General features: G+C 31.2%; 2 protein-coding genes across 11 annotated transcripts in view; one reads left to right on the top strand and one right to left on the bottom strand.

The window, feature by feature from the left end:
• Positions 1 to 25,723, bottom strand: part of LOC124356707 (calcium uptake protein 1 homolog, mitochondrial-like) — a 134,045-nt gene that overhangs the window by 19,697 nt on the left and 88,625 nt on the right. For 6 of the 10 annotated variants that reach the window (XM_046807873.1, XM_046807871.1, XM_046807876.1 and 3 more), the window contains exons 7-8: positions 19,125 to 19,151; positions 11,660 to 11,774 (exon numbers count right to left, since the gene is read on the bottom strand). In XM_046807873.1, the coding sequence (XP_046663829.1) occupies positions 11,660 to 11,774; positions 19,125 to 19,151 (142 nt within the window). Of the gene's footprint in view, positions 1 to 11,659; positions 11,775 to 19,124; positions 19,152 to 24,099; positions 24,112 to 25,723 lie in introns of all 10 variants that reach the window. The other 4 variants (XM_046807874.1, XM_046807878.1, XM_046807877.1 and 1 more) reach the window with 2 other exon arrangements.
• Positions 5,005 to 7,524, top strand: LOC124356709 (carbohydrate sulfotransferase 11-like). Its single transcript, XM_046807880.1, has 4 exons — positions 5,005 to 5,277; positions 5,489 to 5,702; positions 5,795 to 5,966; positions 6,892 to 7,524. Exons 1-4 carry the CDS (start codon positions 5,256 to 5,258, stop codon positions 7,135 to 7,137), a joined length of 654 nt encoding a protein of 217 aa, XP_046663836.1. The 5' UTR covers positions 5,005 to 5,255; the 3' UTR covers positions 7,138 to 7,524.

Below are 25,723 nucleotides of genomic sequence, written 5' to 3'. Positions count from 1 at the left end.
ATATCAATACTGTAATGTGACTCAATACAGCTGCAATAATATTAAATAATCGTATTTGTTATATGATATACTATGTGCTATTACTTATATACTCTAATAGTTAATCACATTAACTGATATCACTTTTGTTTTCAGTATAATTCGAAATTTACCCTTTTTATAAGTCAGCAACAAGTTACTTCCAACAATTATTGCTATTATACTCTTTTACACTTATATTAAAATTTCTACGGGTTTCTTTTTGTATACAGATATTAATGAATTATCAATCAAATTGAACAGTAAGCTAATATAGAATCATTGGCATATCCCTATTTCCAAGCAAATGATTTTAATCAACACGTTATTCTGCTTATATTTACGCTGAAAACATGATGGACTGAATGCCCTGGAGGTGACGACCCGACATGGAGGCTTTGGCAAAATAAAATACTAGGATGTTATCCTTTTAATTTCTCTTTATTTAAATAATTCTGAATCTGTTTGTCAATAAAGAAGTTTAATGCTTAAAGCCTGGCCTCGAATGCTGCATTCACCATTTATTTCCAAAGCATTTTGAACCATATTATTTAACCAACTATTTACTAATAATACGTAGTCTAATCTTAGGTTTCGCCAATGATTTAATTTAATTTAATTTAACAAAGTTTCCCACTGCTTCACCAAATAGTGACAGGGCTGCCATCTCGAAGGCTGTGGATGATCGTGACTGCGTTGACGGAGATGACAACATCTGCGTAGACAGTGGTCGGCAGTTGGTAGTTCCGGTCTGGATCACTGGATGTCCGGTGACGTATGCCCTCCTTGTTCCTTTCTATGTTCTATGATGACGTATGATGATGGCGTCCAACTTCCGCTTCATAGTGTAATGGCGTTGCACATGGTGTAATAAGCACACAGAACTAATCCAAGTCCATCTTCGTTCATATAAGTTGAATTTACTCGAAATTTAGAAATATAACATTGCAATTAATTTGTAAATGAATTTAGAATAGTAGTTATTTGGATAATGGAGTGTAAACTGAAATGTTCTAATAATTTTCTCAACCACGTGGTGGTACACTTCTTTATTTCTTTTAGAGTTCTTTTAAAGTTTTGAAATCATTTTGAAATAATTTGCTGGTTTAATTATCGTATCCCACCGCTGGTCACCACTGTAAGCCCCTCCGATATTAGCCAGAGAGGCTCATGGTTAATAAAAGGGATAGCGTTTTGCTGCCACTCACCCTAGCTCGTAGGGAAATTTAGAATAGTGGGTTGAGAAGGGTCTTGAAATAATTACTCACGTTTCTCCTTTGTTTGAGTCCAATCTATATTCAAAATGCACTAAAACACTCGTAGGCGGCACCCAAACTACTATATGTGTACCGGTATGTTCGCATCTCACTCCACCAAAATAGACTTACTTCACACACTCTACATTGCCAATCCCTCCGCCTACCTCCGAGCCCTCAACTCGACTGCCGACCCGTGCTGGACGAGTGCTGACCCTTGCATTTCCTCAGCACGGCCAGTCACCCTCACATCACGCGGTTAAAGGACTTGGGTTAGTCCAGTTAATTTACACACTGTGTAATTACTAAAATACCATCTAAAAATTACTATATTAAAATAGTAGTGTGCGTGCGCGCTACATTCCGTTTAAGATGCATAACGTGAAGTTGTGGACAAATATTAGATGTAAGATTGAGGGTGCTGTATGTAGGCCTGTCATGATCTAAGATCACTAATTATTCTTGAGAAAGGATAATTAATAGTTTAGGGATCAGGGAAACTATAGCTGACTTTGGGCTCAAAATGACATAGTATTGACTGACGAACAAGGCAGATTATTAATTAAATGATCAAGAACTACCATTTTAACTATACATGGAGGCCTCAAAGCATGTTATTATTTAAATGTTATTACCTTCAAATGAATGGAAAAGAATAAGGAGAACTTTGTTGTAAAGGCAGTAAAACAATGAGAGTTAGTTATGGTACATATATTTATGATAATTAAATATTATTTAAAGACAATTAAAAAATTGTTATAATAAATTGAGAAGCAATAAATTTTATTACGATTTAAAATTGTGTAACTTTATCACCTTCATGTATTTTCTGTGCATCAAGTTTTCTTTTGTTTTTGTTAAAGACGTGGGCAAGGTGAGGGGGAAGGGAGGGGTGATGGTGGTTGAGATTCTAAAATCTCAGAACTTTGAAGGTAATAGATCTTCCAGAAGATAATTGAACTTTAAGCATGTCTCAGGAACTGACTTTAAACTTTTCAAGTACAAAAAAATTAAAACAACATTGACCATGACAAGTTGCAAAAGTAAAACCCAAAAGTAAGATTTTATTGGTTTCTTGAACTGCATATTGTAATACAAAATAAAAACACATAAAAATGAGATAAGTTTAAAAACATTTAAAACATACAATAATTGTTTGGGAGAACATGGGAGGCTGTTGTGGGTGGTGGGTGCAGTATTGATCCTCAGCCATTCAGATGCGGCAGACTTCTAGTGTCCAACCATCAACAATACGATGCAATAATAGCCCTATACCCACCTTATCCTCTAGCAATTAGTGATAGTCCTAGAGCAATGTCCAGTAGTAGTTAGCTACATAGATGAACACCTTCACAAGACTTTGGTTTCGGTAAGTTCAGTTTAGTTCGGTGAATATTCAATGTCTTTAACAGGTTAGCAACAAGTACAATAGCTTGAGAGGTTAGTTCAACTTTAATTAAATTTATCAATTTATCAATTTGTCAGTAGTGATATGTCACACCAAAAAGTAGTGTTAGCATGAAAAAAACATTATTCCATTTACGTTTAATGACAATACATACAAATACCAATAATTCATAAAACTAGTTGTCTCAATTCACAAAGAACTATTAATTACACACACCGAGATAAAATTAATAAAATTATGTATGTACTGAAAAAGATGTATTACTTTCAATCATAAAATAATCATTTGTGTTGTGAATTTGAAAAGGTACACTTACTTTTTATTTGTCAAGGAACCAATAAAGACATTAGTTTAAATAAATGAGTATAAGACCTACTAAACTATTTAGTAATGTTTTGAATTGATTTTAATTGCGTAACGCCTAAATACATTCAAATATTGAACCGATTTTCTGGAAAAAAAAGAAATATTGTACGGTCTTATCACACTTTGAGATTTGTTCTTTGCTTTTTATAGAAGAAGCTGAAAACCTCCATGCACTTAAACAAAAAACCTGTTTTGTACTGCTTCTAAAATGACAGAATATCCAAGATGCATTGAAAGTGGTGGTAATAGGACCGTCTCCTGCAATAATCTCATGGGGCAGAAACCATGGGGTTAATCTGGGCTTCAGCCATTGCTAAATGAGAAGGGATGATTAGTACTGTTCTCCCCTAATCTAGGATTCCTACTGGCCTTGACTCTGAGGGAGACCCACCCACACCAACCACCACCTACAAAAATTAAAAAAAAATAACGCACTAACCAGTCGCCTCTTTCTCCATTACAGTATTCCCTATGCAGCATAATTTTAAATAATTTTGATATCTCCTGTTTAAGTTCATCCGGTCTGTAAGAACCTATGGATATTTCTACTGGCTGATGAATCTTTAAATGATGTTTAAGATGATGAGCCGGGATGGTAGTTAGGTCTAGACGATGTCTACAGTTCGGTTCACTCTTCAAGTTCCTCCTGTTTCTGGGTTTCACATGTATCTACTGTTACTTTGCCTACACCACTCTTCCTTCCAGCAGACCCACAAGACAAACCATTTCTTATGGCACATTCGACAAAACTAAACAAGTAAGTGCTGGCAACATGCATTTGAATATTAAAATTATAGTTTTTATTTACAAAATAAAAAAAAAAACAATTATCTAATTATCTGACTGTACTAGCACCCAAATTGAATTTAGCTCCATAAGAGCAATTATAATATCAAACACATTTTGTCTTTATTTTTGGTCATAGAATTTTGGATGCCTCACTTAAAAAATATACTTAATGCTAATCAAACTTATTTTTAATTTTTCATACTTTTGCTGCTTATTTAGAAAAGAATTATTTCATCGTTTAAGAAATAATCATATTATACCTTTCAAGAAAAACTCTGTCTTGATAAGTATTAATTATATCTTTAAAATTAAACATCTTACATAATTCTGCAATTGGATGTAAAGCATTTAATGTTTAACATTGCTTTTATAGGGTAAAACTCAAAACTGTGTCACTGCAGCTGGCCATTGTTAATAGTCTTATTACATGTTGGAAAAAAATCATCAAGCAGTAAAATTAATTAAAAATGTGTTACAACTGTTGCAGAAGGAATGTGTAAAAGATGTAAAAAGAGTGAGAGAAGCAGTAGCTTACATTAGAATGGCTAGCCATCACGATTGGTCCATTTCTGTAGTATGAACTTATAATAAAGATCGATCTGAACAATAAATTATATGCATCATATTACACACTACAAAAGGTATAATACTTTTTTCAAAATCTCTTCTATTCTCATCAGACTTTCAATGATTGTACGGTTTCAACTGTTTTTCATGTCCAAGTTTAAGAGGTGTAAAATACCATTACACTTTAAAAGAGGCATGTCTCAACATGCCCAGACCAAGACCTCTACCCAACACATGGGAGTTTGTCATTGACGCTCATCACAACTTGAACAAGTGTACGATTTAAATTACTTATCAGGTCCAAGTGAAAGAGGTGTACAACTGGAGTCTTGTGGAGAAAGAGCTAAGTGATCGCCAGAACACATTACAAGAGGCATGTCTCAACGCGCCCAGACCAAGACCTCTACCAAACGCATGGGAGATTGACGCTCATTGACGCTCACCACAACTTGAATAATTGTACGATTTAAATTGTTTATCAGGTCCAAGTGAAAGAGGTGTACAACTGGAGTCTTGTAGAGAAAGAGCTAAGTGATCGCCAGAACACATTACAAGAGGCATGTCTCAACGCGCCCAGACCAAGACCTCTACCAAACGCATGGGAGTTTGTCATTGACGCTCACCACAACTTGAATAATTGTACGATTTAAATTGTTTATCAGGTCCAAGTGAAAGAGGTGTACAACTGGAGTCTTGTGGAGAAAGAGCTAAGTGATCGCCAGAACACATTACAAGAGGCATGTCTCAACGCGCCCAGACCAAGACCTCTACCAAACGCATGGGAGTTTGTCATTGACGCTCATCACAACATTATCTGGTGTAACGTGTTCAAGGCAGCCAGCTCTTCATGGATGTACAATTTCAACCTGTTAGGTATATTCCATTTTTATCACATATAGTTATTAATATCAATGAAATAATTCTTTCTTAGTATTTCTGGCAAATGGTGTTGTATTGTGTTATAATATATAATGGGTTATAAAGCAGAACTGATAATCACGTTAAGAAAAATGACTAAACAGGTTATTTGTGATTCTTTCTAGTTAGAAGTTTCTGAATATATAAACCAAATATATTCGCACAGGTGGGTTTGCAGAAAACTTCCTCAGAGTGTCGCAGAAGAACCCAATAACCCTACTGCGCTCACGTTTCCCTCGTCCTTCTGTCTCGCAACTCCTCAACGCATTGCCGGCTTCTTTGTCATTTCTTATCGCCCGTGACCCTCTTCACCGTCTCCTTTCAGCATATCGCAACAAAGTTGAACACGTGCATTCCCACTACTACAAGAGGCTTGCGAGGTAAAAAAAATCTTTCGTACAAATGTATAATTCAAATGTCACCGTTTTGCAATGTCATTTTTGAAGTGGTATATTAAATGCAAGTATTGCAGGGCCATCATAGTGCGCTACAGAGGAAAGCCCCCAAAAGACGAACACATGGGACCAACTTTTGAGGAGTTTGTGCGTTACGTCACTGAGAGTCGAGTGCGCGCTGATGAACACTGGGCCCCAATCTACCAGTTCTGTACACCTTGTTCCGTTAACTTCTCCATAATCGCTAAGGTACTACACATCAGAGTATAAATTATTATCCCTTTGAGTGCCAAGTATTTATTGAGAGGGTGTACTGAAAAGTGCCAGATATTTGTCTAGTGGGTTTACCTACAAACGCCAGCCCTTTTGAAGGCATTTTGCAAGGTTTCAGTAAAAAAATTCAAAGTTTTATTATTTAATAAGCTATCAACATATTTTTTTTTATTTTCTCTGAAAACTGCCTAATTAACATAAAATAACAAAGTTACTATACAATTAAATTTAGGAATACCAAAAATGGACTTATCTAAAAAGATTCCATAATTGATTTATAAATTTCATTTTTAAACCAAATTACCATTACCAAAAAAAAGCATATCCTTTTTGTTTGTCCATATCACTGGAAAGAGTATTCAATTGTCTATAAATCTTTAAAAATTCATATCATTACCTTCAATCATGACAACACAGTACGAGATAAACAACGCACTGAGAAATATGCGTCACAATCTGTTGACAGTGATGTTAGTGCCTTCTAGATTGATTTTCGTTAAAGTCAATTGATTGGAAGTGTACTATAACAATTTATTTTTAAAAGAACAGTTATTCATGAACAATTTAATATGATGTTACTTTAAAAATATAAAGTTTTCAATTTTTAGTTATTTTTCCTGAACGTCCGGTGAAATTGGACGTTGGCACTTTTCAGATAATTTTTGACGTCCGGTAATATCGGACGTTGGCACTCAAAGGGTTAAACTTCATTTTGAGGCATTAATAGATTTGATATAAAATTTAATTTGCATTCTAGTGATGAATTGTGTTACATCTTTTAACCCCATATCTCAATAGTATTAATTATCCATGATCCCTCATTTCTATGGTTATTCCATTTCATCCATGTCAATTTTAAAGAAAATTAAGATGCTAAAATGTAATCGTGTACAATTGGCAGATGGAAACACTGGCCCGTGATCAGCAGTACATCATAGAACGAGCCGGCATCTCTGACATCCTTACTCCAGCCAGGATGAAGGCACAGAACCAGGTGCGTGTGGGGCTCCACACAGCTGACCTGGTGACCAAGTACTACTCCCGCCTCAGCAGAGAACTGATCCACCGTCTGGTCACCATGTACGCTATGGACTTCGAGATGTTTGGTTACAACTCGTCTCAGTATTATGATATGGTCCTCTTTTAAGGTTCTAACAATTACGTATTATCTTTCCCACTCTACAAAGCAAAAACAAAATCCATATTAAGCAATAAAATATTATTTGAGGAAAACTCAATTTCAAGAGTATATAAATAATTATACTGCAAAAAATATATATATTTTAAATGTATTATTATAATTAATATGTTCCTAAAAGTATTGCTGAACTATAAACACGCGTTTAAAATTAGGATATTAAAACATTTGTAGTTTAGTAAAATGCTCAATTTTCTGCTCAGCATTTGGTACAAACTAATTAAATTAAATTATTATGTTCTAAATATAGAACCAAATACAGAATAAAAATCTCGCAATAAAAAATATGCAATAATATAATGCCAAAGCACTCTAGGGTAAATTTTTACATTTTGTAATTATCTAACTCTTATTAATTTAATGTTAAAAAAGTAATTTCCTTGTGGAAATCTCTTGGAAATGAAATAAACAAAGGTCTTGAAAAATTATATAATTAAGATTAAATGAATTTTAAATTCATAAATCACTTATTTTTATACTGCAAGTTTTATTTTATTATCATTAGTAAATTATTACATATTTTCCAATATTAATATTATTTTTTGACGCCTTTCAGAATCGAAGACTCCATCGTCAGGCAAAGTTGCAAAAAATCTTAATAGATGTTTTATGTTTATTTAATACTAAAACACAACCTCTTCATTCTGAAATATTAATAATAGATTAAGCTAAAAATTCACAGTAGTACTGTAATTATGAGTTGTACATAATTTACTAGCTTCTAAAAGTATCCTATGTCACACATTGAAGTTAGCAAATTATACCTTTTTAAATTTTATTAACCTTTTGTAGCTTTGTAATTTTATTAATCCTTTTGTAGTCCAAAATAACCTACTTTACTGCTAATTACAATTCCACATGTTTTATAAAACATAAATATGGAAACAAATAAGTAAAAACACATGTTAACAATTATATTATTAATCTCTTATAAAGTATATAACAAAGCCTCTTTTAAACAATGATTTTTAGCCACAACTGAAACCAAAAAGTAAGATAGGTGATCCACTTCACTTCAGAGTTACTCACAATGAACAATATTTATTAAAATCTATTTATTTTTGAACAGATTTATACACACATTTATGAAATTTTTGGTTTTAGCACAATGTATAAATGTGTACTTTAGTTAGTGAATGGCAACAAAATCAAAAGCAATAGATTGTTAGTGCACAGTTTAAGTAAATAATTACTTTACTCAGTGTTTACATGTATAGATAACTTCCATTAATTTAAATTTCACAAAGCTTGTCTGAAATTAACTGTCCAATATCAATAAGTTAATATTATAAGAAAACAAACTATAAGTTATAGCTTAGTTTTTTTGTAATCCTATGGAATTGATGTACTGATATGTGTTTTCAATGTTACTACTATCAGCACTTAGAGGAAGAAAATAAACTAAACTTTAACAGCCACTGCTTAGATTTTATATGTTTATGAAGCTATTGTATTCAAAGTCAAATGTTAATAAAGCTGTTATTTGTTGTTGTTTTAATGATTTGTACCACGATCATTACCATATATAAACCAGTTTGTGCTTTTTTAAGCCAATTTATGAATATAATACAATCATTCTGTTTTTAATAAAATACTATTTCACATGGAATAATAATATGTAGCTAACAAGTTATTCAATAATTACGGACAATGTTTATACTGATTATTAATATTGATGATCCTGAGTAGTCATTAGTTTTCTTAATTTGGATATTATCTGAGACAGATAAAAAAAATATCTTTAGGAAAAGTGCTTCCAAACCCATACAGAAAAATATTAAATTTCAAGATTCCAAATAGCAATTAAAAATGTGCAATTATAGTCCATATAACAGACTAAAAAAATATCACTTTAAATATAAAAAAGAATTAAGACAACCAAAACATTGTGTTAAGGTATATATAAATTAGAAACATGAATACTGAATTTTCTGTAATTTAAACCTACTTGCAAGTATATATATATATATATACTTGCAAGTATATATATATATATATATATTGGCAATGATTGTGTGACAGCAGGTAGAAGTACTGTGCGGTGGTAGCCAACTATATGCAGCTATGCATAGATAACATTACTTTGCTAAAATCATTTGCTACTAGCTGTAAATTCCTTTTTGAATCTTTTATTTTGTTATTAAAATCACAAATTTTGATTTTATTCCATATTAACAGTTACCCGTAGCTTCATAATATGCAATATTTAAATCAAAGTCCTTGTGATAGCAAGTTATATGCAGCTATGCATAGATAACATTACTTTGCTAAAATCATTTGCTACTAGCTGTAAATTCTTTTTGAATCTTTCATTTTGTTATTAAAATCACAAATTTTGATTTTATTCCATATTAACAGTTACCCGTAGCTTCATATGCAATATTTAAATCAAAGTCTTTGTGATAGCCAGTTATATGCAGCTATGCAGAGATAACATTACTTTGCTAAAATCATTTGCTACTAGCTGTAAATTCTTTTTGAATCTTTCATTTTGTTATTAAAATCACAAATTTTGATTTTATTCCATATTAACAGTTACCCGTAGCTTCATATGCAATATTTAAATCAAAGTCCTTGTGATAGCCAGTTATATGCAGCTATGCATAGATAACATTACTTTGCTAAAATCATTTGCAACTAGCTATATATTCTTTTTTAATCGTTTCATTTTGAAATTAAAATCACAAATTTTAATTTTATTCCGTACTAATTGTTACCTGCAGCTTCACATGATATATTTAAATCAAAGTCCTTACAATACTTAGTGATGTAATGTGATGGAGTCTTAAGAATTCTTTCAAACGTAAGTAGGCATACATCAGGTACATATTATTTCAGTGTTCATGTTTAAGAGTATCAGAGTTTTACCTGATTCTTTTATCATGTTTTGCACATGTAGGCGTGTTTCTGGTTCAAATTAATTATATTTCTAATGCCGCAGCTGAGTCGGCCTTGTTGCCCAGATCAAAAATATACATAAATAGGTCTTAGAAACCTACTTCAGTCAAAAAGCGTTTATTAAAGTTGTTATCATGTACTTCCTGTCTAAGATCTTTCCAGTGCCATAGTGGAATTTGCCTTGTTGTCTTGACGAAGAAAAAATATTTATATAGGTACGTCTGAGAAGCCTATTTCGTTTAAATGGCTTCTACTTCCGACCGTATAAAATGACTTACAGTGCCACAATTAAGTTTGTCTTATTGCCCCGTTCAAAAAACCATTATACATATGTCTGTCACAAAAATCTACTATGATCAAAAAGCGACTACTTTCATATCTTATGATCTATTTTCGATATAAGGTATTTCCAGTGCCATAGTTGAGTTTGTCTTGTTGTCCCGATGAAGAAATTATACATACATGTGTAGGACTGAGAAGCCTATTATGGTCAAGGGGGAAATCCTACTTACTTCATAACTGCATCACTATGGTATGAGGAGGTAATTCTTATTAAGTTCAAGCAACTTTCCAAATTAATCGCCTGTAATGTTTTGCGACGTCTTGTTGTTTTTCTGACTTTAGTTTGGGAAAGAATGAATCTTCCATGTTAGTGTTTATTTCTCTGTTTTCCCTTAAGCCACTGTTAAAATGCCATGCTATCAATTACATTTGATAGGATAGCATTTTAACAGTGGCTTAAGGGAAATACTACAATGTCAAGAAAGCCCACCAGTTTGGGGTGATGTGAGTAAAAACATTCACAGCTTTGTTCATTAAGGTTGGTTTTATAATACTGTTTAAATAATCTTTACAATGCATTAGATGTTTTAAATTCATCACTGGTGCAATCTGGAGTAAAGTTACATATTAACTTTGTATTTGCTATCTGCGTCACTACTGATAAAGCTCTGTTCTAAAATTTAAATTGTAAACAAATAATGTTTCCATCCGTTTGATAAATTTCAATTGAAAGTGTCAACAACTATTAAGTGGCAGTTAAATTTGGATTGTGAAATATAAGTACTACAGTTTTTCTAGAATTCCAAAATATTCCAGGTAGCTTTTCCAATCTTTTCCTTCATATCAATCCTTCCTCCGATTTCAAAGAATAGTTTACAAAAAGAGTTAGCTGAATTGGTCCAGCCATTCTCCAGATTAGCGGTTAGCAACACATTTTGCAATACATTTTTATTTATTATTTTGTATAACATAATTGTATTAATTAGCAAACATATCACAAAATGTTCTATAAAAATAAATAAAAATGCCCATGGAACAAAGTGCGATGAATAATTTGAAATTGTTAGACACAAGATAGTTTATAAGCATGGAGCAGTGGATCTCAAAAACTCAACATCCTTAGAGTTCAATCAAGATGGTCCATGTGATACAAAAACCAGGTTTATGGCGAATGGCATGAAAAATATATTGAAGGCCGAGTCTGTAGACAATGTTTATGACAAAGAAAAACAAAAAGTGATTGACAAAAGAGATTAAATTTAATTCATATAAAAGAGAGCTTAACACTTACTTGACAAAACAGTGAGCAGAAAGATGTAGTCAGAGAATGTTATCAGTCCAGAACTTCCTAGTTTATAAAATATGCTGTCTTCATCTAAAGCAAGCTCCAACTTCATGTGAACATTCTGAAATAAAAGATAGTCAACCATAAATGTATTAAAAGTAAAAATAATAAAAATGACATCTTTCTAGTACCCCCTTTGGTTATATAATCTCACATGTTGTAATCTCATGAAGAGAATACACTGTAAAAACATCATGAACTAAACTTAACTGAAATATTGTATAAACTACTGAAAACGGTTTTAAAAAACACCTCAAACAGACGATAACATTTTAGAAGTAATACACATTTATAGAAGTAACCCAGATAATTTAAAAATAATATAAATACTGAAAATTTGGAAAAACTATAGTTAACTCTAGTGTTAGTATGCCACAAGATGGTCCCAGGCTTTATTTGGGATATTAGCTCTCACCTCACCCTCTATAACGTTGAGCAGTGTGTGATAGAAATTTGTTTAATTTCAAATACTGTACTGTGAGTAACAACGACATGGATTTTTGTTCATTCACATCTTCGAATTGTGGCAAAATAGCATCTTCAAGTAACATTATAAGTTTTACATTTATGAAAAGTCAAATAAAAATCAATCCCTTGTGCTATGAAAACTTTCATATGAAATCTGACAGAATTGGAAGAAAATAAGAAAATAAAAATTGGTGACAATCTGATTTGTTAAGAGAATGAATTTTTATCTATGTACTGTTGTAAGAAATAAGAGAAATTTTGCATTGAAATAGGATATAAAAGTTTGACGTACTTCAAAGCATTATATACATTTTTTGAAATGAATAGTAGTTATTTTGGAAATGTTTGTTTTTAAAACACAAATGTTGATAATTGTGGACATTTATATAAAACTGTATATACATTTTTTCTTTCCCTTACACAAACACAATTTAGTTTAGTTTATATGCGTAAAACAGAATGTGGATTTGTGAGTGATTTTCTCCACCACAGACTTAATTAAAATGTTGCCTTTGATGGCTTTATGTAGCAAGTAGATTTGATAAAATAAAATTTTTATTATTTATTATTTTCTGATGAATTTAAATAGTTAACTCTTATATCTGTTTGGATAGGTGTAACATATTATTTCCTTTTATTTTTGTAGTTTAAACGTAATCATGAAATAAAACAAGTGAAAGATTTTCTAACTTTGTCGTCACCCCCTTCTTTCTATTGAGTCCAGCTAAAGCTACTGTTACAGGAATTTTTCAGATTTTAACATCAACTATATCAGATGTGACTAATACAAAAATATGTGTAAAATTACTACAGTACTTCAGTTAGTTAACATCTCCAGTCTTTCAACTTCCCTGGTGCATGTGACACGTGTTGTTTAGTGCTCTTGATTCTGTGCAGTGACATCGCTTGTGTACATTCTCAACAGTCTGGATTAAATTTCATGCTGTTGGTGTATTACTTGAGTTTTTGATAAACAAATTTTATGCTGTTAAATTTAGTTTAGTGTGTGGCAAGTTAGTTTTATGTACATGTTTAATATTATGTATTCGGGTTTTTTACACTTGAGGAAGGGGGTAGATTTCAATATTAGAAATGTACAGTTCTACTTTTGTAACATATCGTGATGGCAAAAGTCCAAAATTCTATTATCTTTTCAAACTATCCATCGTCAATACAACAACTTTTATGAAGTTTACACTGTTAAAATTATTTCCTAGTAACACAAGAAAACGTTTTATATATGTAATGTAATGTGTTATCAGTAGTAGGTAGTTTTCAATATTACATTGAGAAAGGTGATCTTTCTTGAAACAAAAGTGATGGCAGTATTAAGTCACGGCAGAAGGACCACCTTGTGGCACACTTTCAGTGTAATAAACTCAGTAATTTATGTCAATCAATATTAAAAGCATTTTGATTTAAGTGCAATAACTGATTATTAGTTTTACCAAAATTCAGTTTGTTATCAAATAAAAGAAACATAAGGAAAAAGAACTTTTCACATATAAAAATAATAAATTATCAGAAATATTTTTTTAATCATTAATGCTGCAGATTTTGATAAATATTAATGTATTGTACACCACACATAAGTATAGTATATGAACCATAGTAACATTTTGTTACTGTTCTTTAATAAAATTATACACATCAATATTTTTCAAAATAGGTTTAATAAATAACTGTGTAGAAAGTACAACAAATTCTTAAAAAGAAAATAATTTATATTACTTACTGTAAGAAAGAAATGTAGAAAACAATTCCAATTCAGTCACTATTTAGACTGTATTTTTATTTATTTTTGTTTTTAACATTAGTTTTATATTATCACAGTTTTAGTCTTACTTTTAATTTTAATATATAAATTTTCCTGACAAGGTTGTTAATTTTTGATATTTTAAAAAGTAACTCTCAACAAGATCCAAAATATCATTACTTATACTTAATTTTCACATTAAGGTAAAAGTTTAATTGTACCAAAATATAAAAAAAAAACCAATGAAAAATTAATAAATAACAACCTTGTACAGGAAATAAATAATCCAAGCAAAAAGGCACACTTAAAGCTCATTCAAAACCAGCAATTATTTAGAGGAGTGAAGAAAAAGAATTAAGCGTGATAAAAGAATATCATGCAAATACTGTAATAAAACCTTTAAGAAACAGAACTACTAAATAAATCACTAGTTTCTACAGAATTCTGCCAAAAGTCTATAACTAAAAAGAGCTGTACTAATGCTTTTCAAAAAATAAATACCTGTGATATCTTCACTGGTTCACAGTCCGGATTTGATTTTTAAGCCAAACTGGATATAATAATTATCTGACAATGGTGGCAAACAATGACTATACACCTGTCTTTCTAACTCACTCAAACACTGAAAGGCTGATAGATTTAAAATAATCTAATATAAATAAACCTGTACAGTAAAAATTAAAATTTTTAGCTATTAATGAGACAAAATATTGAATGATTAGTACAAATCTGGAGTAAACTTTTCAGATATCCTACAATGTTAAACTTAGTAATAGAGAGGAATTTTTAATCCCAATTTAATATTGATTGAAAACTCCTTAAAATACATTACAAATATAACTGTCACTTTTTATTGGTAAGTTTTTTACACACCTAATTTAGTATCAACCTAACATAATTTATTATATGTATTGGCTGGCACTCAAAACAATTTAAACTATGTCAGTTTTCTTTGTAAGTTACAGCTGAATGGTCTCTTAAGTTTTCTTCAGTGAACGTTAATCGTCTGTCTAGTGAAGAATAAATGGGCATTAGTAATAATAAAATACAAACCAATAACGATGGTTTATGTATCTCAATTTGGTGTATAAACTATTATCTACATTTCAATTTCATATAAGAATTGATAATAAATAAAATAGACTGATCGGCTCACTCAAGAGCTTAAAAAATTTAATTTATATCTGTCTGTTTGTCTGTAACATATCTTAAGTTTCACCAGGTTATCCAAAGCAAGAACAATTCAACTTCTTACACCTCTCCCTTTCAAATAGCTTACAACCAAATTTTCTGGACATTCTATGTTTTTATAAAAAGTACCACTTAGAATAAAACTGATGCAAATTCTCATTTAGTTACTTTTTAAATTTCACATAAATTTGAAATTGTTAATGACACATTATAAGAAATTCTAGTCCTTAGGCTTTTGCAGTTGCTGCCATGTCCATCATTTACGTTTTCAGGTTCATAACGCGGTAAACACAATTCCAATTTTTAGATATTTTGGCCTTGGTGTAGAGAGCCATCTTCAGTTAAAAGATATTGATTGAAACTGATTGACCCAGCAATACAGAAAAGTTAAAGTGGATGGAGTTTTCTTGATATTGGGTAGAACTAAAACCAATCAGCAATTACATGACATCGTTAGCACAGGCTGCCAACTTTTTGATAATATAATACTATTTGTCAAATACTAGTTAAGTATTGGAAATAATTTAAACTCTAAACATAATGGAGGAAGAAAATAACTTGAACAAAAGAATTAAATTAGCAAAAAATTGGCTGTCTGTACTTGAAAATGTCATATTAATCATTGATTGGTTGAGTTTCATAAGAAAGTCTCTGGCTCCTCTCTTGTCTATATAAGCAAACATGGATTACCGGTTCAGCAGTTTGAGTTTGACATCTTTTGACAGAAGACAATTTCCACAGTACATCTAGAATATCTCAGGATCGTAATTGTGTTAGATCTGGAAAACCTAGAAGATAAGTATCAGAAATGATGTTCTTACTCATTGAAGTGAGCGAACCCCTACATGCGATAACAGAAGAGCTAACAGATTAGCTTCCTCCCCCAGTTACTATACTGATCAAATAAGACTCTGCAATGGTTGAAGAAGATAATAAAAAGATTTCCCATTGGTTAAATTGAGCAAAATGCTCCCTACAATGGTTCATGAAAACAAATATCTCTACAGTGACTTAACTAGCAAGCCAATCACTGCAATAACTGATAAGAACAAGCTACTCATCTCAGAGACTAAACTGACCAAATCTCTGTAATGATTGATAAGAACTTGCTGTTCTGCAAAGTGACTGGTCATTTTCTACGATTATTGACAAGAACTCACTGATCTGCAAAGTGACTGGTCATTTTCTACGATTATTGACAAGAACTCACTGCTCTGCAAAGTGACTGGTCATTTTCTACGATTATTGACAAGAACTCACTGCCCTGCAAAGTGACTGGCCATTTTCTACGATTATTGACAAGAACTCACTGCTCTGCAAAGTGACTGGCCATTTTCTACGATTATTGACAAGAACTCACTGCTCTGCATAGCAATTGTGAGCAAGCCTCTCTCTGCAACGTCTGTCACGTAAATGCCACTCTACTAAACTGAATACATCATTCTCGATACTGAATGGTAAGAACCAACCAACCGCTCTCCTGATTGATTGAACTGAACAAGCTGCTCTCATGAATTACTGAGTCAATCCCAAGTTGATTTCTCTAGTGGCTGAAATTCATCAGAAATATTTTTTACTTTTTTCAATCATAATTAAGAGTACCATTGAAAAACATTATATTAGAAAAAATCCTTTCCGAGGTAATGAGAATTCGACCAAGATAGTTATTTTCTGAGACTGAAATGTTTCATCCGGGTAGCTTCCACAAAGCAATCAACATTGTACTCAAGGAGAATGGTAAAGAATTGCTGTTTATAAAAAAGGTTCCAATTTCATTCAGAGCACTCTTTTCCTCTAACACCTTTCCCATCTTATCTTAAACTTTCATAAATATTCCTTAAATCAATGATTTCATATAGTTTGTGGTATTTTAATCTACATCAGCTTTAAAAATCTATTTTTCTGCAAAGAAATGGAGAAAGAAAGGAACTGTGAGAAACTATGTAATGACTATAAAGATACCGACTGAGGTACTGGCTTATGTTATATTTTAGAGTGTGTTGGATAATAAAATAAAATACAGATTTCTCATTGACTATACTGAGCAAAATGCTCCAAAATAAGAATTTATAAAACAATCATTCAACCAGTCCTAATGTATGGAAGTGAAACATGGACATTAACGAAGAAAAATGAGGGGCGGTTGATTGTTTTTGAGAATAAAGTTCTCCGAAAAATATTTGGACCAATATGTGATGAAGGGGTGTGGCGAATAAGAAAAAATAGAGAATTACGCAATGTATACCAAGATCCTGATATTGTGGCTTTGGTGAAGGCAAAGAGAATTAGCTGGCTAGGACATGTACATCGGAGACAGGAGGGCACAAGGTTAAAAGAGGTCTACCAGGCGGTACCGACAGGAAGGCGCCCTTTGGGTAGGCCAAAGATAAGATGGTGCGATCAAGTGGTCGAAGATGTGACCCGGTGTGGAGGGTCTGTGGATCTGGCGGAAGACAGGGTGGCGTGGAAGAGGCTCATAGACGAGGCAAAGAATCGACTGAGATTTGTTACGCCCCGGCAGTAAGTAAGTAAGTATACTGAGCAAAACTATGTGTATTCTGTAAGTGAGATATCACTTATATGTTGCAACTGACTGGACATTGTGGTGAAGGTGCTGCAACCTAAACCGTGTGATGGAGTAACAAGGTAAATGAAAATTTTGTAGGCACAATACTCATTGAATATGATTGAATAGTTCAATAATTACAATAACCAAAAGTTTGAGTTGATTTTTTCTACAGTTCTTATATTATGGTACTCTTGTTTTCCTTTGTATCAGTCTGCGGTGAGTATAATGTTCTGATTATTTAATCCATATTAATCTAGTGTAGCCACGAGGCTCAAGATTAGCTTGTATACTTAAAAGGTTATTAAAAACTAAACAGTTTTTATCAGACATTTCTCATTTCTCTCTTGTTTAATAAATGTAGCAGATAACTCTGCAGGAATATTGAATCACAGTTCAGTCCTAACAATGTCATTTAGCCCTCCTGCATAGCGATGTCCTAGTCGGATTTTACATTGGCAACAAAGCTATGTGATTCTATCCAGTTTATACATAAAGGATGGATTCTGTTACTTAAGTAAGTAAAAAGAGGCCAAATCTACATTATATAATTTTCTTGGTTCAGGGATAAGACATTGGTGTACAAACAGTAAATAACTATTTTCTTGTTTAAAGTAATTTAAAAACACTTTGAAAATGTGTTTTTTTCATTTCTCTTTTAATGTGACAAAAACTATGGAACCCCTTTTGAATATAATTTTTGGAAATCTAAATTCTCTGAGGTAATATAATGGCCATTACTATTACTTATATTTGCATTTTGAAAGAAGCCACCACTGATAAACTTGAAGATATGTCTACCTAGAATATTATTAGTCAACAACAATAAATAATAAATAATTTAAAATCTATCGTGACATGGTTGCACTTGTTGATCCCAAATGCATCACAAAGATAACAGTACTACAACCTCCTACAATTCTTTCTGTGCAGCTGGCCTAATGCAACTGATTAAACACCATGGTGATTAACATCAGGTGTAGATAAAGATACTGTTTAAAATTGAATTACTTTATAATACAAAAAGAAGAAAGACATTGTTTCAGTTACATCCTAAGAGATCAACATTCCTCAAAGCTTAGTTCCTATAAGCCATTGGTAATTTTCATACTAGTTTACCAAGTTATGGAACCTTAAAAACTTTAAAGCTATGAACTGTGGACCAAAATTTCATTCCCTAACAGGTTCGATATCAATTGAAGTTTTATTTTAACAGAATGACTCAATTCAACCATGCCAAAGGAATAGTAAAAGTTAACATGCATACCATGCTTAGGGTGTACGCATGAAACAAGAGAAGAAGAAATAAATAAAGGAGTGTCTTGTCACCAAGTGAGGGAGGAGAAGAGAGTCAATTTCAAACAAGGAGTTTGTCTGAGTTAATACTCAGATGCAAAACTCAACAACCTTTTTTGGGTCAAACTGAATACCTTCTGAGCTTGTAACTCATCATAGTCCTAGAACCACATGCATTTAAATTAGAAGCATACCTTACAACTGATTACTGCTAGAATACACTTACTGAGGTAACATTTTACGTCAAATTACGATCATTACGACTAGTATATTTTGATCTATTGCAGTATGTTGTTTTCCATGTAATGAATGGAATAATAATAATAGGTACTGATAATTTGACATATACAATGGTTTTGCAATTTCGATAACAACAAGTGGCAGCACACTGTTTGATTTTATAACACTAGTAATTATTGAATAATGTACAAACAGTATTTATTGTACGCATTATTAGATAGATTTTTTCAGCCTGTTGCAATTTTGTCCTCATGGTGGCTCTTAATGAAAACTCTTTATACAACTTCATCAAATATGACTTCCAGAGCCCAAACTAGCCACCATTTTAAAGATTTTATACACAGGTTGCTGTTTATTTACTAAGAGCCACGTCTACTCACAGTAAATCTGCTCTAAATCAGTTATTTTATCATCCAATTACATTAATTAATATTGATGACATTAAATTTTCGATAAAATTCACTAAAAATTTTATTCCTGAATACTATTGCTGGTTTTTAAGATACTCAAAATTAAAAACTTTTAATGGCTGCCATTTTGGAAGTATTAAGGACAGTACCATATTTTTTTATAATAACTAGCTTTGTTAGCATAAATATTTGACCCAAATTTGGTAAGATTTAATTACAGATTTTTTTAAATATTAATTTTTTTATACAAATCACATACTGACAGAGAGATGTGAAACTAAGCACCATCTTCATTTGGTGACTTGTGTTTGTCTTGCCTGAACAATAGTGTGATAAACCTTTGTCCAGAGAGTTACGGAACACCCTGTATATATGTTTGTATGTGTATACACAACATGGTTCGTAGACAGTTGGAAGTTGAAACTGGTCCAAAAATTAATCTTATTAATATCTTGGCTAAGTTCATTGGCCGGTTTGGTATGTCATTTTGTTCCAATATAGTGATTATTTCAAATTTAAAAACTCAATTATTTATAGACCTAGATGAAAGTAAAAAGTGTTCCAGAATATATCTTAAACGGTTTCGTAAATATTATTATTACGAGCAATTACGCTATAATTCCTATAAGTAATAAATGATTATTATTTCAGCTGATAATAATTTACCTACTTCTTCCAATTGAACCATAAGGACCATTTTTGTTTAATAAGATTCTGAATCAAAGGTGTAGGTAGCTTAATAAAATAGAGTATTAATCTAAAATTATAGATATGAATACGTCTATAATTTTAGATTCATATTTTTGTAGTTTCATATTTTTGAAATAAGACTAAAATGATGTTTTAGGAAAAAATATTATTTCAAAAACTTTCTCTAAAACCATTAACTGGGGATTCGTGTCAGTCTCAGCCAACAAACTAGAGTTTAACTGTGGTTACACTGTTTATCACATTTTGACACAGACCACATAGCCTATGTGATCTTGTGATTTCTGTTGGAATTATTTAGTCACTGTTCACTGTTGGAACTGTCACAAACTGTGGACTATTTTACATTTACAACTTTATTAAACATGTTTTTTTTTTCAGTTTTACTCAGCTGATTTTCGAATCCAAACAGATGACACAACTAAATATTTCAACATTCTACAGTATCACATCTGCTGTTGTTTATTACCACCTGACTCGTGTTTACACTGTGTTTCAATTACATTTTGTGAGCTCAAATAGACAGTTTCAATCATTAGTTAGCAAACAAATAGTTGACTTATATCAACCCTATCAAGAATATTTATGACGCACTGGCCTAACTACATTGTCTTGTTATCCTTGAAAATTTAAGCTTACTGCTAAAACATTACATCTTCTCCTGATACTAAGGAAACTACAATAATTAGTAGCCCAAAATAACATTAATTTAAAGCTGAAAGAAAATGCTACCAATACAGTTTGGCAAAAAGCATGATTGATGTCAATTAGTCAGTAATTAGATGTTAGATGTTGGTGGGGAGTGAAATGCCCAGCAAACGAGGTCTGTCCAATAAAAATACGAACTTGTGCAAGCTAGCGGCTATGACTCGGACTACCGTCCCACCCACTTGCGGCTCTAGTTGTCTAAGAACCAATGAGCTGTCAAAGCTAAGTGGATTGTTGAACTGTGTATGGTGCTAGCTATTTTAGTTTCTGTTGTCCTTGTTTTATTATTTGTTGAAATCACAGAGCAACAAATCAATATCAAGTTTCCGCTGAGGTGCGGTAAAAGAAATTACTGAAATGTTGACAGCTGTGTGTGGTGATAATGCTCTGAAGAAAAAACTGTTTTTGATGGATTAAGCATTTTAAAGATGGTCAACTAGACGTCATGGATAATGCAATGTCAGGGTGACCTTCAACCATGTGTGTTGACAACATTGATCGTGTGTGGTCCCTTGTCCTTAACGATCGTCAAAACCTTGTCGGAATGATAGCTGATGAACAGAATCAAGGAAAATCCATAGTGAACATTATTTTAACCCCACAGTTGCATTTTTTGAAAAGCTGCTGGCGCCAGACTAAAATTTGAAAAGAGTTGAACATATTACCGATTGGAAAAATCAATTTCTAAACGATGCTGAATTTTTCAATAGTGTAATCACTGGGGACGAATTGTGGTTTTAAGAGTATGAAATTGAACTAAAATCGCAAAGTAAGGAGTGGAAGGCAAAAGATAAACCTTGAACCAAAAGATCAAGAAAAAGTCCATTGAAAATCAAGGTAATTCTCCTGGTTTTTTTTATGTAAAAGGTATTGTTTATCATGAATTTCTTCCTGAAGGATGAACAGTAAATGCTTAGTTGTGCTTCACAGTTCTCAAGCCTTTGAAAGATCGCGTACGTTAAGTGCAACCAAATTTGACTCAAGGTGATGAATGGATCCTGCACATTTAGCATTGATTGTTCGCCAGTTTCTGGCAAAAAAATCTATCACCATCCTTGATCATCCTTCTTATTTGCTAGATCCTTTTTCCTATTCCCAAAATGCAAAAGTGTGATTAGGAGACATCACTGGGAAGATTTTGACACAATAAAGCAAGAAACGAGAAAACTAAAAAGCCTAACAGCTAAGGTCTTCCAAGGGTGCTTTAAACAGTGGAAAAGAATACGGAATAAGTCCACAGCAACAAATGAAGAGTACTTTGAAGGGGACAAAATTGATGTAGACTAAATTTTGCAAAATGCAAGTTTTTATGGCCTCATTTCACATATTTTCTGGGCAGACCTCATAAACTGAATAGCACATTGCCAATATCGGACTTTGTACAGGCACTGGATAGGAAAATCAACTCTCAACTGACTTGGGTAAAGTGTGCTCTACGGAATAATACTTATTTAAACTTACTCATTTTAATTGCTTTTCATTGTAAGTGGAAAATGTGGTGTAATGTCATTAAGTTAAGTTATAGTCATAATTCCACCACTGCTGATAATCTCTCTCCTGTTCACATAATTTCCAATTGATCCTCTACCTTCCCTTTTATGTTAAGTAGTCTACACAGACATTTCTCCATTTCTAAATGACATCAAAAATGGAAATGACATTTCTAAATGCTATTCTGTGACAGGCATACAGAAGTAAAACCTAAATATAACTTGTATCTATTTAGAAACGCATTTAATATAACCACAAAATGTGGATGTAAGTGTTAAAGTAAAAACGTATAGTTTCATGTTTTTAGAAAGGATATTCAATGTGGAAAATTTATTTGAAAATAAAGTAAAAATTTCAATTTGGAAACAAATGAAAAGTTAATTATTAAATGATCAGAAATGTATTACCCTTTTATCTATTGAGTAATCATAGTATAATCATGAAACATCATTGATCCACATCATGTAAATCAGGAGTTGGCTATTAGACAAGATTTACACAATGAGAAAGACATTTTTTTATAGAATATAACAACTTAGGGGGTCATTACTGTTTGGTACATAAATCACATTAAAAATTAGCTAATTATAGCTATTGTATATTAAACTTCAATACATATGTCACTATTGTTATAAAATTAGGCATTTAAAGAAGGATTTTATTAAATCAAAACATTCGCAACCTCTTAGTAAAAAAAATGTGATTTTGCATCACTACTAATTCTTGTTTTAATGTTTGATATGTTAGTGTACTTTGATTGTTTTTTCTTCCTTTAACATTTTAAAATATTTTAATTTTATGACCGAATACTACAGTGCGTAAAATATAATGAAAGAATAATATACTTACAATTATTAGATACTTGTATTATAGTTTAAATTATGTTCTTGAATATATAAGAATTTATACAAAGACAAAATTTATTTTGTACTTTATTAGATTTCAGATTTTAAAATATATTTCCAAACACACCACAGTATTCTCTATACAATCTACTGATACCAGTATGTTAATTTAAACTAAAATCAAATCAATACTTTTACATTCACTTCCAATAGCAATCTATAAATTAGTTTTTTTCTTCAGTCATTTCCACTATGTTATTGGTAATTGGTATTTCTATACTATTACTGGAGGATATCATAACTAAATGTTACAGTTAAAATTTACAAAGACTGTAAACCATCTATGTATACTAAGAAGTTTAAATACCTCAAAACAAACACAAATTCCCAAAGAAAAAACAACAAATATTGTTTACCTATGATTAAAATTCTACTCTAAATAAAGAAAAAATTATCAAGATAAATTCTATTATATCTATTTAGATTGTTGAGACATTAAACTAAATTCACTAAAAAATGAGCTGAGCTATGGTTATTTTTCATTTTGCTAATATGCACTAAATCTGTCTGAAATAGACTAAGAATTTTATTAAAAACTGCAAAAGTACAGATCGTGCAAGCAAGAAATAGAGACAAGATGCAAAAGCGTAATGATTTGAGAAGAATAAGAAGTAACCAGAGTGAGAAAGAGAGAGATAGAGAGATACCTCATCATGGTTCTGTAACAAGAATGGACGCGAACATACATTAGTGACAATATCAGTTGTGTTATTATTGAAATTAATTAGTGAAAGCTGTTTATCATTATTATATCACCACATATTAATGCATAAAGCTGATGACAAGGCTTAGTGCAAAGTTTGTTATGGTGAAATTCCAGTTTTATAAAGGATTTCAGCAAATGGCTAAAAAGTTATTTGTGAACAAGAATTTTTTAGTGGAAATCACTAATTAAATAAAATATCTAGTTACTTGTGCTGACCAATAAGTAACATGCCTGACTAAAAATATGTATCTTGCTTCATTAAAATTTAATAAATATTTCTAAATTTTAAGTGAAGAAAATTTATATAAAATACAACTTACAAAACATTAGCGATTTATAATAGTACAATTACTTGATCTCGAATTGAGACCTTACACCATACATTCTGTATTAACTAATTAATTTACACAGAATTAACTTTATTGCAATAATATTTACTATTCTCGTGAGATTCATTTAGATGGTGAAGAAAAATAATGTGGTTAGCAAAACTGTGTATAATTGGACACAAAGTCAAAGTTCCAATTGAGAATTTTCTAAATAAAATAATTCAATGGTTTTTGTCAGTTTTCAAATAAAAGAATTTACTTTATTCCTCAGTTATAAAACATATGCTGTATATAATACAATAAATTAATTAACACTACTGTCACAATTTTAATTTTTACAAGATTGTAGATTATTTCAATTATTGGAGGTAGGATATATTTGCAAAATTTAAATCAGAAAAAAGACCATATAATATAAATATTTAAAGTTTGTGACGTAATAAAAAAAGCAAATCATTTTTATAATAACAATTTTGTAAATAATACATAATATTAATGAACCTAGTAAAATTACAATGTATCGTAAAAATCAAACTTAAAATAATAATTATTACTTTAAAAATATATGTTAAAAAAGAAAAACTTTTCTATAAATATATTCATTGTTTAAGAGAACAAATAAAAAATCAACTGTGAGATTTTTTTCTAATGTAAGAGGCAACAACGTGACTACAGAAAAATTAAAACACTTTAAAATTTAAATTACAATAAACGTAAAAGTGGATATAACAGGACATGTATACATAACATGAATCCAACAAACAATAGTATAGTGACAAATATTATGTACAACATTTATACATGATACAGCACACATTCTAGTGAAAGCAGAGTTATGCATGACATAACATACAGGCTGTACCATTCCACATACATCTTTAACATGTAAATTTGAATTTGTAAGATATTATTGTTATTTTATATATAAATTGTTTTATAAGTCACATTTAAGTTAAATTAAATATTTTATAAGTCTTGTAGTGTGTAAAAACAAATTTAGTTTTTCACAATGACTGAATTATAGAAGAGTCTACAAAATTCATGTAATCATTAATTGCATATTTTCATATTTTTAACAAACTAACTAAAAGTGCATAAATAATATTTAAGTTACAGTCAATAATTACAATTTTTAAAACAGCAGTGGACATTTAATTTTAAAACATAATTATTGTAGAATTCATCTGTAGCAAAATTTTGAAAAAGAACATTACAAGAGTTGACATTATTTGTAAA

Source organism: Homalodisca vitripennis, chromosome 3 (genome assembly GCF_021130785.1).
Source record: "Homalodisca vitripennis isolate AUS2020 chromosome 3, UT_GWSS_2.1, whole genome shotgun sequence".
Taxonomy (NCBI): domain Eukaryota; kingdom Metazoa; phylum Arthropoda; class Insecta; order Hemiptera; family Cicadellidae; genus Homalodisca; species Homalodisca vitripennis.
Note: the sequence above shows the minus strand (reverse complement) of the source record. Positions and strands in the feature narration are given on the sequence as shown.

What these genes read in the sequence shown, in the direction of transcription:
- LOC124356709 (XM_046807880.1), top strand. Translation starts at nt 5,256, where the DNA reads ATGTACAATTTCAACCTGTTAG. An exon ending in GTACAATTTCAACCTGTTAG is followed by an intron (nt 5,278 to 5,488) that starts GTATATTCCATT and finishes ATATTCGCACAG; the next exon opens with GTGGGTTTGCAGAAAACTTC. An exon ending in TACTACAAGAGGCTTGCGAG is followed by an intron (nt 5,703 to 5,794) that starts GTAAAAAAAATC and finishes CAAGTATTGCAG; the next exon opens with GGCCATCATAGTGCGCTACA.